Source organism: Alosa pseudoharengus, unplaced genomic scaffold (assembly GCF_046254945.1).
Source record: "Alosa pseudoharengus isolate Yale_2024_CS ecotype anadromous, Long Island Sound unplaced genomic scaffold, YU_APseudo_1.1 YU_APseudo_1.1_scf_17, whole genome shotgun sequence".
NCBI lineage: Eukaryota > Metazoa > Chordata > Actinopteri > Clupeiformes > Clupeidae > Alosa > Alosa pseudoharengus.
This window is the reverse complement of record NW_027468640.1, coordinates 23995919-24012366: the sequence shown is the minus strand read 5'-3', so window position 1 is coordinate 24012366 and position 16448 is coordinate 23995919. Positions and strand designations below refer to the sequence as shown.

The 16448-nt window shown below is 42.6% G+C and overlaps 1 protein-coding gene across 1 annotated transcript; it reads right to left on the bottom strand.

The window, feature by feature from the left end:
* Nucleotides 1-2166: 2166 nt before the first annotated feature.
* LOC143127063 (eosinophil peroxidase-like) lies at nt 2167-15770 on the bottom strand. Its single transcript, XM_076288366.1, has 16 exons — nt 15683-15770; nt 15016-15105; nt 11308-11376; nt 9844-9928; nt 9516-9691; nt 9075-9207; nt 8806-8935; nt 8503-8709; nt 7996-8359; nt 7499-7659; nt 7086-7344; nt 6058-6228; nt 5604-5841; nt 5286-5485; nt 4613-4672; nt 2167-3801 (listed from the first exon to the last, which is right to left on the bottom strand). Exons 1-16 carry the CDS (start codon nt 15768-15770, stop codon nt 3371-3373), a joined length of 2862 nt encoding a protein of 953 aa, XP_076144481.1. The 3' UTR covers nt 2167-3370.
* Between the last annotated feature and the right edge of the window lie 678 nt (nt 15771-16448).

Here is a 16448-nt window from a genome sequence, read left to right as displayed (position 1 = left end):
CAGTCATTTGAGCAATATTAGGGTAAGTGTTGCTTTTTCCAGCCTACTGTATGTTTTCGGTGGTAACCCATTGTCAGTCAATAGTGAAAGTAACTGCATATAACTGTCTTGTCGTTGACTGACTCCTTGGTGAAGTTAGTTTCACTTTGCAAATGAGTTCAAATAGACGAGTGCAAATGCGTGAAGGCTATGCTAGGTTTTAGTAAAGCATGGTTTAAGAATGACTATTCTATATGGTCTCGCAAGCAGTCTCCTTCAAATGCGCCTTTGAATGCCAAAATACCGATGCATTTATTTGACATATCGCGCGTTGTGCCGTTAAATGGAATGACAGATGTCATTCTCATTGGTTTAAGATGATGTTACGCCGCAAACACACCCATATGACTGATTAAAAGACCTAGGAACACCTTGTTACGCCATGCGCTCCACTTTTGATAGCGAAACCCCTCCCAATGTGAACTGGACATCCTACTAAATTTGAATAGACTTTTGACGAGTGACGATGCACTTTAGAATGTCATGATAGGGCCCTTCACTTCACTTCACACTTCTGTCTGTCCATCAACGTATAAAGCCCGCCATGATGATTTGATTGGCTTGAACACCTCTGATTTGAGCATAAAGACTTCTCAATGGAGCAACTCCAGACTGAATGTCTCCAACTCAAATTTTGTGGGGTGGGGCGGGGTAAATTTTGTCTGGCTTCCAAAATCTTATGTGTTGTTTTACTCAATTTACTTGAGTGTTGTTTTGTGTCTGCAAGGATGTAAGCCCCATCTTTTTGCCAACCTTTTGCGTTCTTGAAACAGAAAAGACATTTTCATAACCTTTTAGGGTCAATTTACATCTGTGTGGGTACTTGTCGCTCACTATTGTCTTAGCTAGCCATGGCCAGAATTCCCAACACCCCCGCTCATGCATACAGTGTTGCCATTTGGCTTCAGTTCCCAGCCCCCTGCCAAGCAACCTCTCCTCTCCTTTCTACATACTGTACAGTGGAAACTTGATGGTCACCGATCAAATCTATGTAAATGTATGTTGTGAAAATAATACATCCATGTTTGGTCTTGAATTAATACTTGCAATGTGGGCAACAGTCTGATCATGGTTTAATTACAATTTAATGTATCTGTGCATAGTTGTAGACTAAGAACTACACTATAGTCTAAAGGTATGATCCACCTGGGCCACACCCATCCCTCTCAGATAACAGAGGCCCTGATGATTCGGGGTGACCCAAGTGATTGATAAAAGAGGAGAATATTCTCAGCTCGGTCTCTTCTTTTGTCTTGGCTCTTGCTCTCTTCTTTCCTGCTACCAAGGCTGTGGGGGAAGATTTTGCTGACCCCTGAGTCTCCCTCTCTCTCTCTCTCTATCCCTTTCTCTTTCTATCCTTTAATATTTGGGTTTGTAATCTCATGATTTGGTATACTGAAGCTTATGCTGACCCCTGAGTCTCCCTCTCTCTCTCCCTCTCTCTCCCTTTCTCTCTCTCTCTCTTTCTCTCGATCCCTTTCTCTCATTCCCTCTCTCTTTCTATCCTTTAATATTTGGGTTTGTAATCTCATGATTTGGTATACTGTTTCATCTGGTGTATCTGTTATTCTTAACTTGTTAATTTGTTAAGTTTGTCTCTGTGTTTTTGGTTAAGTTTCCTTTGTTACTGTTTGCTACTTTGTTACTTTACTTTGTTACAGTAGACTATGTGAGTTTACTTCTACATTCAACTGAAGTGATATTGATTACATTCACCTTTTAGGGCTTAATGCTAAATAAATTGTTAATCTGCTTAACAATCGTATATATCTAATAATCGTAGTATGCCATGCCATGCTCTGCCATAACTGATAAACTTACTTGGTAATTGATTCGAGATTCAAATTATTCATTAAATGCAGTCAGATTAATCGAACAAAATACATTTTATTTCATTTTTTTTTTTTTTTTAAATAAACAACACATATCAGACGATGTCTATAAAACAGTATACATTTGGTTTCAGAATAACAAGCAAAGAGCTACAGTAATGTAACATGTAATGTACTGTTACTTGATGCAACTATTCTGTGAAGTTTGTTTTGAGTTGTTTGTTCTGAGTCTTATTTTAAAATAAGATAAAAACAGTCTAAATATTCAGTATACAACTCAGTGCAAATGTTGGAATTTCACTAGTCTGACGAGCCAGACCCACATCAAGATGTAGGGACTGGGAACTCACCATTGGCAGTGCTCAATCCGAGGGGCGGGATAAATGGTTGTCTTTCAAATTCCTTCTGCACACAATAGGATAGCGCTACAACTCATGAGACTCATGCGTTTTCCCACCAGCAGAGCTAGTTGGCTAGTTGATCAAACTTTTGGCAACTTAAAAAAAGCTTAACTCCAGTCGCGCGGTTCGCCAGCAGCAGCATCCATCTTCTTTGTTTTTAAGTAGCAGGGAATTCACGTGGAACCGTCGCAAGTCAGTCGTCATTATGTTAAGCCCGCTCAACAACTCTAGATGTGATTGGCCTGATCGAAGTTTGATTTTTCCAGCCCATTTCACAGCTTGGATTACAATTATTTCCAGTTAACATCTATATACAGCACATACTGAGAAAAGTCTTTATTCCGCACTTGTAAGCTATTAGAATACATTCTGAATTCTCAGACCAGCTAAAAAATAATTCATATGATTCTGTATCTACTTCATGTGTTTGCAATCATAATGTCTAAACAAATATAGCAATGCCTATAGACTACAATTAGCTATGGGAATATGATGCAGTATTGACCCTTTTACTGCTTACGTCGTCAACATTTTTGAGCGTGCATACTGGTGCCGAAACTGATATGCTACCCTATTCATTCAGACCAGAGACTTGGCCACTGGCCCACCCTGTAAAGTATTTACAGGACATAGGTATTTGTTTGTTTCACTTGATGGAAAACCCATACTGTAGCTGTGGAAACTACAATAAAATGTGACGTTTTTTGGTGATAAACAAGTGAAATTTTAAATTTTGCCATCTAGCCCATAGACTCCCATTCATTTGGAGCTTGCTCACAAACCCCCCTGTGGGAACTATGGGTGAACTGCAACCGGTTGTCCGGTTGGTTTGTGGTCAGGTGGTTTTTGTGATCTTTTGTAGTTAATCCATTTGCATAGCTTGACAAACTAATTACCTTCCGGCACCATGCTGTGTGCACATCCATCACTGTTTACAAACAGTAAAAGGGTCTGTATGAAGTGCGAATGCAAATATGAGATCTGAGCAAAGATCAAGTTTAAAAACAGTAACAAGATTGTTTTAGTTATACGGAATGCGTGAGAGATTATATTTACATGCCTGTGCAGTGAATATATGTAGACTGTCCTTTCTTGCCCTTAGACTGTGAAAAGGATGTGTCCAGTAAAGAAACTCTCTGAGAGAAGTCCAGACCCCCCCTGGCTGGCCTCCAGCCACACCTCATCCCCCAGCCCCAGCTGCACCACTGTATCCCCGGTGAAGTTAAGCCGGCCGTCCACGTGGGATGAGAAGGCGGTCATCACCACCACCCCGTTTCGCTTCACCTGAATACTGCCCACGTTTTGGATCGCCGTGCAGAAGAGCTCAAACTCGTAGACGCCGGGCACCTGGCAGGTGAACTTGCCGGTCTGTGTGCTGTAGTGGCCCTGGCCGTTGTAGGTGACGCGGGTAAAGCGGAGGACTTTGCTGTTGGATGGGATGGAGCCCCCGAGGGTGACGGAGAAAGCAGAGCGAGGTTGTTGGCTGCTGCTGCCGGGGGGCCCGGGGGGACCCTTTAGACCCTGGGGCCCTGCGGGACCTGCAGGGTTACACACACAGGTACGGTCAGTTTCACAGCCCAACATTCGGTACGGTAGAACATGGTCAGATTATGCAAAGTGATGGGAATTATTTTGGAGTTTCAAGACTGGTTTTGGAGGCCATGTGGGCCCTCTTGGCATTAAATAAAGACATCCTCCCCTCCCCCAATGAAATGCTAATGTACTGTTTCCAAGGGCTATCAGATCCACAAGACAAAGGACTTTGCTATAATGTATCCATGTGTCATGAAATGTAAATATATTCATGTTTGGTATCATTGTAATAGTCTCAGTACAAGGATTGTAATGATTTGATTGTGAGAATGTTTGGAACATTCTATAAGTGATATTTCTGATATATAAGATATCTCTCCTCATGTTCTTCAGATAGGTGTGAAGTAGGTGTGAGTAGGTGTGTCTGATGCCAAGTGGAGAACCAACTAAGTGGGCTTGTTTTGCCACCATTTCTTTCTTTGTTTAACCCATACAAAAGTGACTAAACTTGCAATGTTTGTCAGACTAAAAAGAAGAAGGATGGAGAACTGAGGAAGAGAGGGAGAGGTTGATCCAACAGAGGCCATGGCCTCTGTGCCATGGCCTACACAGACCATAGACCATTTTTTACCCACTCTGCTTGTAACAGAATAAACCTGATTCCTGAGTGTTCCTAAGGTTTGCCAGTCTAAGTTAATAGAAAGTAATTATTCACCACAATTACTTTCAAAAGCAAGGAATGTGACAAGAACATATATGGATTTCCGTCAGGTTTTCCAACATATGGATATGTCTTAGATAGATTACCTCGTTCCCCAGCAGGTCCGCGTGGTCCTGGCGGCCCTGGGATTGGCTCTGTGTCCAGATCTGCAGAAATTATGAAAATGAAGATATTTTCCTGTCCCTAATCTGTCACAACAAATCATTTCAGAGAATAATCTTACAGATAAATCATTGATAGATTAGATTAGGATTTAAGAAAGAAAGACAATCCCCCAAAAAAGCTGAGAAAAAATGGAAAACCACGAAAGAAAAGACACTACATAAGTAATTTAAGATCGTGATTACCTTGTGTGAGATCAGAAAATCATTGCAAAATATGATTTATGTGTACAAAAGAAAGTGGCCTTATACAATATTATTGGTTATTTTTGCAAAATCTCTCATCTGTGTAAATACAGCATGCAGAAGTAAATCCTCTCTAACCTCATTTCCATCGTTGACAATGTGATTCTGAACATTGCCTGGAAGGTCAAAACAGCTTTGTGTCAACCACCAATTTGGCCATTTACCACAGTCATGTTCTTACAAGTCATTCCATTTAGATCATTATGAAGACACAGAGGGGACAGGAACAGAACAAAGGAGAAGACAGGAAGTGATTGGATTGCTAATAACAAAAGTATAATTTTTACGTGGTGTGTTTGTCAGAGACTACACCCACACTTAAATGTGTGGTTTATCTCTAATGTCCACACACCTGTCTCTAGCCATGGTCGGAGATCGAATGGAGTGATGTCATCACAGTTGGTGTAGCCAGAGCCGCGGGCACTGAAGAGGAAAGGGTTGCTTGGAACATCTCTGATGCCAGTGTTGTCACAGATGATGCGGGCCATTGAGACCGAGGCCAGCGAGGTCTTCTGTGCCCTCGTGAACACCCCATGATTTTCCCACCACAACCTGAAAACACAAAAGAAGGATCCCCTAAGTGATGTGGCACCTACAGCGCATGCTAACACAAGCCATATTCTGTAGACACTCCCCCAAGGACCCTCCAAGAGTTCCCCCTCTATCTCACCTGTCCCCATCACGGATCTTCTGGAACTGAGTAGCGATGAGACAGGCAAAAAGGGGCCCCACACGGCCACCATGGACAAAAGGCTCTGCCACACCGCCAAGCCAAATGTCAATGTTGTCAGGGGATCCGTACAGCTGCAGGAGCTGACGGGCTAGAGCCCTGTTCTGCAAGACCGTAGCCAGTTGTGCCTCTGTCTTGGGAGTAGAGAGACCACAGATCTGGCGCCATGAGTTATACCCTGGAGAGAGAGAAAAGGGACAATGAGTTACAACTACTAAGATAACAGACATCAAATGCTCGACTGCTGACAACTGAGAAGACAAGCACTGTGCATAGAAAACATGTGAAAAAAATGTCCCATGACCTTTGACTCGTTGACTAGTTAAGCACAAAATACATGTAATGTCTTTTGACAGTAAAAGTCATAGCAAACTAATCATGTTTAGCGCAGTACCAGGTAAGGCATGATCTCGGCCTCGCTGGAGGTTAAGGGAGCCAAGGTCCAACGCCAGGCGACTGGTAAACTTGAAGAGCTTCTCCCGAAGGGCATCCACCATCATGTGGTCCTGGGTGTTCAGCTTAGCCGGTCGCCCGACCAGGCCCCGGATCAGAGGGTCAACGCCACCTGAAGCGGGGATAACAGGATTTTGAAGCTCATGTAGTTAACTGAACATACATAGATCAATTCAGCATATAGGTTACCACAGAGAGGTAGGACTGCTAACAGCATACAATGGGCATAATCGCTAGCAGTTACACTTTATACATTTGTTTTAAGTACAGATGGGATTTAGCTTGTTTGTGAACACAATGGTTTCAACTGTCCAAAGTATGCTTTCACCTAATTCACCCTCGATTTCCCAATGTTGACGACAATTTTCTCTGGTGGCTAACATCTGATGTTAGCTTCCATAGCTTGCTAACTAGCTTTGATAACTTTATGATACCTTTATATCATCAGTGTAACATAGGTAACTAGTACACATTATTTGCTAAAACTATTCAAACTATTCATATGGTCCAATTAATATTGTAGGGAATATACATATGTGAGAATAAATTAAGGTGCAATTTATGAGTATGTGGTGTTATGGCTTACGGCTTAGCTTGCTAAACCGAGCTAAACAGTCTGGCCATTAAAAACTGTTCTACAATGAGTCCACTCGACAGTTCTGACAGTGTAACTGGAATTATCAAAATTGTGGAACTTAATGTTACCCTTAACCCTACTGACTCATAAGTCCCAGTCCAAACCTTTCTTGTGCCATTTATTGATATTTGCTAAAAGTTTTAACCTTGTTAAAGTGTTTTCTGTACCTACACCGGTGCACCTCCATTAGGTTGCACTCAATCGAATCAAACTCTCTCCACCACGTCGGTCAATTTGGGGGCAGTACCCACAATTATGACTAGATGCCGAACGTATCTATGGCTGGAGATGAAGAACTTTTACCATATTTCTTTTGAGATGCTCACACTAACCTTCAAAGATCAGCCTCCATGGGGTAGAGAAAGCTTTGAAGAGGGGTACACTGGGAAACTGGGGGTGATCATTGTAGTTCTCATCCAGACGAAACATCAGCGGCTGGATGGTATTGTGGGCAAAGCGGTAGGCAGCTGTGGCAAACACGTTGGAGATACTTGGGTCCACGCTGTCGTTGTAGCCCGAGTAAGTGCCCAGGTATCTGCTGTGCGCCTCAGGGCCAATGATGTGCAACAGGTAGTCACGGTACACAATGACCTGAAATAGCACAGAATGTGTTGGAAAGAGAGGTAAAGGAGACCAAAAGAGGATGAAAAAGCTGTGCGAAGCTCTTCACCATTAAAAATAGGCAAAGTAGTATGAGTTAACTGTGTGGAAGGAGAAGGTACATGTGTGTGCTCAGTAGCCCCACCTGGTGGTAGCCACCCAGGATCTTGCGGGCCTCCTGGTAGAGGGTCTCGCTGCTCCAGTGGGGGTTGAGCTGCCGCAGGGCCCGAGCCAGCCGGTTGTGCTCCCGCAGGAACAAAGTATGGAGAGACGTCAGGCCAATGTTCTCATCGACACGGGCATCACCTGCACACAACCAGCAGATGGGGACACGGGTAGAGCTTGGTGTAAGGAAGCGTATGAACATGAAACTTCCCAGGGGGGGAGAGGGAGAGCAATGAGTATAAAGAGTATAAAGTATATATATTAGGGCTTTTTGCCTTCATTTGGATATGACCAGTAAGCAAGTGGGAGACAGACATGGTGTGGGGTCGGGAAATGACCGCAGCTCGGACTTGAACCTGGGTCCTCGTGGGCACTTGAAGCCAAATGTGGTATGGACGCTGTAGCCACTTGAGCCACAGTGCCCCCCACAAGGGAATAGTATAAAAGAAGAGAAAACAGCTAGTAAGAAATGAGTACCTGCCACAAAACAAGGCACTTCTTCTGCAGTGGTGTCATTGGTGATTGGTCGGCGTGTAGCGCACATGTTTCCCTCCACACTCGAGAATGGCAGCAGCTCCCGGTTGCCCGAGGGGTCACGGAACCTCTGGTTGACGCGCAGCAGGCCTCCGTCATTGGTGAGGTCACGCAGATCGCGTGCCTGGCTGTCCTCCGAGCCGTAGACCTGGCCCGCATCCACAAAGGCCGTCAGCGAGTTGATCTGTTCACGCACGTTAGCCTGCCCGCCGAACATGAAGGCACCGTTCCCGGTGCCGCAGGTCGGAGCCGAGCGGAACACTGGGATGCAGGTGTCTTGGGACAGCCGGGGGTCTCCTGTAGGGGCCTGTGGCGGAAACGAGCAAACAGACAGATAGGTGAGAAAGACACAAAGAAAGAGAAAGATGGATATACAGAAAGACAGACAGAGAAAGAAAGAGAGAAAGAGAAGGAGTCAGAGAGAAGAGTGGAAGAAAGTATGTCACTGACCGGTATGGGGAAACAGGGATTGGACTGCTCGCAGCTGGTGCCACAGTCCAGGCCACTGCTGAAAGAGCGTATGCTGGGGGAGGTAGGCGTGAATGTCAGGTCATGGTCATTCCACTGACCGAAGATCGTCACCAGGTAGGAGAATTCATTGTCACTCTCAACACCATTGTCAGTGGTGCTCAGGATACGGTTGGACACCTCTCTTACCTGAAAGAAAACATGAGGGAGAACATTAGCCACAGATGATAAAATACCACCATTATCATCTCATCATCATCATCATCAATGCCGTCATCATCTTACCAGAGGAAGCAGGAAATTGTTGTACTTTCTATTCCGGTCCCACCCTTTTGGCTGAGAAATTCCATCTTCATACTCGGCCGGCAGCCATCTGGCAAAAGGTGTGTTTGAAGCTCCAAGCCTTGGGTTTTTCCTGGGAAATAGAGGAACACACAATTCAATCTGATGTATTTTGCCCACTGACAGGCACATGCACATTACTCTAACAACTCAGCAGACTGATGTAGTCTTAGGGGAAATCCAGTGAAATGAGACTGATCTGCAGCACTCACTTGTTGTTGCAGACACTGGTGGCGGTACGGTACTTGTTGATTAAAGGGGTTGTTCTGCAGGATGGGGTCAGGACACGACTAGTACAGCCTGTGAGACGCTCAATGAGCTGCCGTTCGTCCTCTGTGATCAGGTCTGAAAGAGGGAGACACAATGAGTCCTCTGGTCACCATAACACAACGCCAAGGAAATTTTTGTAAACCTACTGTATGGATGGGTGTCAGAGAATCCAAGTATTGTTTTTCGACAACAAAAGGAACAACAACAACAACAACATGCATTTATATAGTGCTTGATCAAAGTTAAAGTTGACTGATATTTAGCGGAAGCTTTATCTAAAGTGGATTTGCAATTGCAGGAATTGAACCCGGGTCGTCCCTTATCACAGCTCCACCCTGCCATAGAACCTTTCATTACCACAGTGGGTTTTCTTCATGTCTGACCTGTGGCATTGATCGATCTCTTGTGGATGTGATGGGCCTTCTGGTGAATGAGCCCGAGGGCGATGTCCATGGTGTCGGCGGCCCGCACTGCATTGCGGGTATCCCGTGCTGGCTGCTTCATCAGTCGCAAAATATCTGAGGGGCGGATGTCCTCTCTGCGCACTCTCCTCAGACTCCTACAGGGTGGGACATGGCAGAACATGACCATACGTTCATGACCATACTTTTATATTTTATACGGATTCACACAAAAACTCACCCATGATTTTCCCACTTGAATAACACCAATAGATGGATAACAATGACTGTATATAGAGAATTTGCTTACTCTTCACGTGAATACTTGTAGGCCTCATTTACGACCCTCTTTGCCTCCTCAACAGCTTCTAGGATGAAAGGTCGACCTGGGCTTTCTGTAGAGGAACAAAATAGGATGTTATGTTGTCATATAATGTTGCATATTTTTCTAACCAACAGGGTAAAAAACATTAATAGTCAGGGGGAAATGGTTATTGAGGTTTTTGCATTTTGGGTAGGTCAGGACATCTTGTGAACATTGGCATATTTCCAAAATGGCTACCAAAAGAGTTAGATGGAAAATAAGAATAGCAAATCTTTCCATTTGATGGTTTTACTATCAAATCATAGGTTTTCTGGGTCCATTTCTGGGTGAATGAAGACGTTGGGGGGTCAAATTCATTGTAATGGTCAAGGTGATGGTAATTTCTTGCCCCAAAAAAACAAAACAAAATAATTATTTCAAATAACAATGGTCAGAGTTTGTTATTCACTTGCTATCTACATTTCGTCCTCTAGCATTAAGGGAAAGGCCATTCAACCACCTACACTATATATTCTTTTAAAGATTACACCCTCTGTATGCGCATTAACAAAAATTACTACATCCCTTCCTCCATACCATCACAATACATAGTCCTATATTGTATAGGTGAGCCAAGTATACAGCTGAAATATTTTGGCCTGTAATATTAAGGGCAAACTAATTAAACAGCCTAAATTACATATTTAGTCTACACCCTCTAGATGTGAGTTAACATGAGTTAAAATATGCCCCACCTACCTCCATACCATGCACAAAGTTCTCTATTTTATATTGGTAAACCAAGTATATGGCTGATACATTTTGGCCTTGACCATTAAAATAAAGCAAATTCATGGTAGTAGTCCCTTCTGGCCCATGGCCTATTTTAGGGATTAACTGTGGAAAGTTTGATGAAGTTCCTTCAAACTGCTTTGGAGATAAGCAAACACTGCATTTCCATTTCTGCGTGATTTGCGGAATCGTGCAGGAGTCAACTGCGCAGGCAGGAGTCGTGCAGGATTCCGCAATACACCCCCTTATCTTGAACTATGGAGGACGGGAGGCGTAAGGGGAGGTGGTGGGTTGCACGCGGAGTGACGCCGATGCTGCAACTTCGGCAGATAGAGGCAGACTGCAAATAAATAACCTAGACTGCAAATAAATAACCTGTCTGATTGAAGGAGGCGTGGCAAATTCCGTGTTCAAGTGAACAGGCGAGTTCAAGTACTGTGCTTGTCACACACACATTTTAGTAAAGCAAGCTTTGGCTAGGCTGCACATCCAGGATGTGGCTACCGATAAGATGCACATTTAAGAGAGTTTCAATTGAACGAGGGGGGGGGGGGGCTTAGAGTGCCTTTAATGTTATTTATCGCAAGTATTCAACAGAAAAGTAAATTCTGCAATATTCCATTTCTTTTTGGAAAGCTTGAAATGTCTTTTTAAATATTTCTTTATCAAATAACTTACCTGAGCCATCACACCAGCTGAGCAACAGGCAGAGCCCAGTGACTGACAGGAAGGTAGACAGATTCATATCTGAAACAAGACAAATATAGTCGTTATGAAGGCTGAGAGCTCCCTTTAAAGATAAGAAATGTGCAATAAATGCTGCATTGCATGCTTGCCAAACTAAGAATGTGTCACAGTTATATCAACAGTTCAGTAGCTTAAGGGAACTGATCTCATTTTTTAATTTTATTATGCCCAAGTTATGACTTATGACTTTGATTATGATGACATGTCCACCTCTTTGCTTTGTACTCTTGTGAGTCATAGTGTAGGAGAGTAGATATGAGATGCACATGCTATTCTGGCATCACCTTAACAGTTGGCATACTACCATCCCTATCTTTGCATTGCATTACAGTATGTTACATTTGTTTTAACCCTGATGCTGACACTTGAGCTTTCCCACATCATAGAAAACATTTTCATTTATAGATGAGTCTGCAGTTTTCAAAGAGCAAATACAATACACTTCACTTTGAAGACAAGTCTATTCATTTTGACTAAGCAGGTTCGATCCCATGAAAACTGCTGCCACACAATAATATATAGATGACATGAAACCATTACCGAATAACCATGATGCTGCAACATGATATAGCCCATTACTATAGCTATCAACTTCAAAATGCTGCAAACTCATCTGATATATGAGCACTCTAATACAACACAATTATTTTACCAAGGGTAAATTAAACCTCACCTGTTCAGTCTTCAGTCTGAGTCTTCAGTAGAGTTGAATGTTGAGTGTCTGCTAGGTCTAACTTTATATACAGTTCTGGAGTCTGGAGCCGCGCCCCCAATACACTATGTGGGAAGAGTGTGTGGGCTACGAGCAGTTCCTTCTTCCTCCTCGTGAGTTATTTATTGATCATTTGTTTCACGGCAGTGGTATTTATCGGTGTTTCCTGAAGATAACAGATTCTTCCTTGTTGACCTATAACTGTTTTGTATGATATCAAAATTATTTATATTGCTTTCAGCAGAACATTATAATGACTCTAACGAATATTGTATCCTGTTGATTGTGCCATAAAGAGGTTGCTGAGAAGTTGATAAACCTAAAGGTTGGACCTATGCCTGTAAGCCTATGCTTGCCAGGAAGTCTATTTATGTTTTTCTACATGACACATTTACATCTAAAATATTACCACATATATATTATATTCTCATCAAACTTTTGTTATTTTCAAGGTTTTTGTGTTAATTGTCAGTTTTTGTGTCAATTGTCACTTTTCTTGCACAAAGTGTAACATGCCATTGTCTACGACCGCCAGACTTTACTTGTCTTGCACTATGCACTTCATGTCTGTTTTTTTGTCTGTTGTATGTCTCCTTGTCTGTTATACTGCATGTGAGTGATGGAGCAAAATGCATTTCATTATATTGTAGGCTTACATATGACAATAAACCGAACTTGAACTTGAACTTAATTGATCATGTTTAACGTTACATCTTAAGTACACTCAAGCTAAAACTAATCTATATATCCTGATATAATTATTTAGTGTTATGACGACAGGACTTTTCTGTCTACTATTCTAAATATGAATTTCTACTTGCATGATGCCTGATCACAGACACAAATCGAATTTCCTTAAAATATCAATCATTCTCAATTAAATTTATTGAAACTGTATGAGGACTGTATTTGTCTTCTGCCAAGCAAGAACTGTGCACATTTTAATTGATTTTTAGCCATGAATCAGTCGAATCAGGCTTAGTCTACAGTAAGTAGCTAGTTATTCATTTCGCTGACAGTTTTGGGGATCAAAATGTGCAATGCTCAAAGACACAATGTTGTCAACTACAAATTGAACCCTCAACATTTCTGGCTACTGCTTGTTAGCCCAGTTCCTTATAGCCACAATGCTGCACCACCCACGTAGGCCACGTGTGTTTAGTTGTGTTTCAACAGAAGAGGCCCCACAGTGGTTTGATGATTAAAGTAAAGCCACCTAATTACTTGGTAATCCACTACACGCCCATTCCATACCGGAACATTGCATCATTGAACGGGCAGCCGTGGCCTACTGGTTAGCGCTTCGGACTTGTAATCGGAGGGTTGCCGGTTCGAACCCCGACCAGTAGGCACGGCTGAAGTGCCCTTGAGCAAGGCAACTAACCCCTCACTGCTCCCCGAGCGGCACTGTTGTTGCAGGCAGCTCACTGCGCCGGGATTAGTGTGTGCTTCACCTCACTGTGTGTTCACCGTGTGCTGAGTGTGTTTCACTAATTCACAGATTGGGATAAATGCAGAGACTAAGTTTCCCTCACGGGATCAAAAGAGTATATATGCTATACATATATATACTGAATTCAGAGGTATAAAGCATTTTGTTACCTGTATTCAACCCTCTTCAGAAACATTTGTAGAAGGGTGAATATATCAGAAGCAATCCACCATTGCAGATAATCCACATTTTGTTCAAACTATTGAAGGATTATTTTGCTCATTATGTCTGGTTTATTATTTTGGCCAGGTGGAGTTTCCTGTAGGCCAGATGGGTCATTCCAAGAAACGGATGCCTTTTCCACCATATAATTCTCTTCATACTGTAACATTCTTCTTCTACTTTTCATCAAAAGTAAAATTCTTTTCAATTTATCCACATCATTAAAGACATGATCACCATGATCACAAAAACATATTTGCCCACCTCAGGTATACATTTATTTTTTTCACATTGAAATATAATGAATTGAAATATAATAAATGTGGCAGGATGGTAGGGAGAGTGGGGACAGTTACTCCACTTTTTACCTTTCCTTGTATATCTCAGAGACTGTTTTCAATAGAAAGGCCAATTATGCAACATGTGTAAATATTATAATATTGAACTAAATTACATTTTAATTAAGAGAGTGAAACATTGCAACTGCTCCCACACAAGGTGACGGTTGCAACAGTCTTGAGGGACAGTTGCAACACTTATTAAAATTACATAAAATGACAAAAATCACTCTTGATTATCATTTATTTTATTTTTTTTAAACAGTGATGAAACAACACTTAATTTTGACTGCTCAGTATTAATTAATTAATTAATTAATTAAAGAAAGAAACAGACCTAACAAAACACTCAGAACTGTTTTAATGAGACATCTTGAATTTGAGGCCATCTTGACCCTTTGAAGAGTGTGGGGAGGGAAAAAAAACTTTCAGAATTTGCATTTTTCCAGTAATAAACATGACAATCTTTCAAATGACAACAGAATGTAACAGAACCTTGTATTAATTATTACAGTTAATTTGTACTGCTCAGTATTAATGAATTACTTAAAGAAACAGACCTAACAAAACACAGCCATCTTGACTTAAAACACAGAGTCTTGACTATAAACAGCAGACAGAAAATTATTCACTGTCTGATTCACAGTTGTGGCATACATAAATGGACCTGCCATCAGTGCAGAGCAGGCATTGCAACCACATCTCTTTTGGTTTGGAGTAACTCTCCAAACAAACGATACAAAATGCATCATCTCCCTCTGAGTTGCTTTCCTTTTTTATGTGCTTTCTTTTTTGCTTTTTCTTTCCTTTCTTTTTGCTTATTTTTTCTGTTGGCTGGTTTCTGTTCTGGGCCAGCTTTCTCTTTACTTTCTTTGGTTTCTTTTCCTGTTCCAATGCCTCCTTTTCAGGGTTGTCTGTAAGGATGGCCGACTTACGTTTTCTCCTCCCGTTTTCTCTGGTTTTGCGTGGTCCAGCTTTGGGGTGAGGGCTGATGGTCTCAGGTGAAAACTCGTGTCCTTGTTGACCTGCAGAGGGACAGGTCTGGCAGAGGAGACATGAGTAGATGGGAGGACTGGCCAGCTTGTAGTGGAGGGGCTACAGAGGAAGGAAAGGACTGGCCAGCTTGTAGTGGAGGGGCTACAGAGGAAGGAAAGGACGGACCAGCTTGTACTGGAGGAGCTGCGGAGGAGGACAGAACTGCAGAAGAGGAGGCATTCATTTTCCCTTCGAGAGGGCCAAAAACGCTTCGATCTAGTGGCTGCAGCCTGTGTGAAAAGTGGGGTGGGAAAGACAGCATTATAATGCCATTAGCTCGGGCAAAATTGATTCCTCTGATAGAGAGGTGCGAGGAGTGGTTGTCAAGGATTAGTAGGACCTTAGCGTCCACTGATGCTCTTGTGTGCCGCTGGAAATGATGCAGGAATTGGATGAAATGTTCCTCCACCATCCAGCCTGAGGAGTTGGCTGTACCGATGCATCCTGGTGGGCCATCCCTGATGAAGTGGTCTTTAAAGTGCACTCTCTGGAAAATAAACATAGGAGGAATAATGTTCCCCAAAGCATTTCCAGCGCATGCAAGGGTCACAAGGGTCCCCCTCTCACCTGATGTGGCTGACCCCACCTGTCTATCACCACGCCTGGCGACAGCACGATCCGGCTGTTGGATTGTCGTGATGCCTGTTTCGTCCATGTTCCAAATGTCCTTTGCTTCAAATTGGTGTCTAGTAAGGACCTTCTCAAGGTTGTCAAAAAACATTGTGACATTGTGCCTGTTGAAATGAATGTTTCTTGGTTGCTTGGGGGCGCCGTATGGAAAGACTTGGTTGTCTTTTCATAAATCACGGCCAGCCAAGCATGACTCATTCCAGGTTTCGGGGTATTTGGATTTGTATTGGACCGCAAGTTCAAATGGCATGAATGAAAAATAAATAAATAAATAAATGTCATTCAAGGTTAACTTTTCCATACTCTCCCTCACAATGTTCCTTCATCTAGATCTTACTTACAGCCTTCACATAATTGCGCATACACCTATACTTTTGTAACATCTGTCTTGATTACCTCTTTAGTGCAGAGCCCATAAAATAAGTCTGCAGCTGTCTTTAAATAATCTGCCAGGAGATTTTCCTGGTGGTCAGAAAAAACCCTCCTTGGAGTCCAATAGCCTGTCCTGATCTCCTCTCCTGGACCTAATCTCTCTACCTTCTTAGTGAAAGGGTAGTTGTGTGGCAAATGTTAAACTCTTTTGCGACAGACCTCACTGATCTGCCCTCTTTCTGCACTGTCTCTGCAGCTAAGTTCAGAATGCGTAGAGGGACACCTCTGTCTGTTTTTCTCTTCCTGTCTCGTGGCATACTGAAAAAACAGA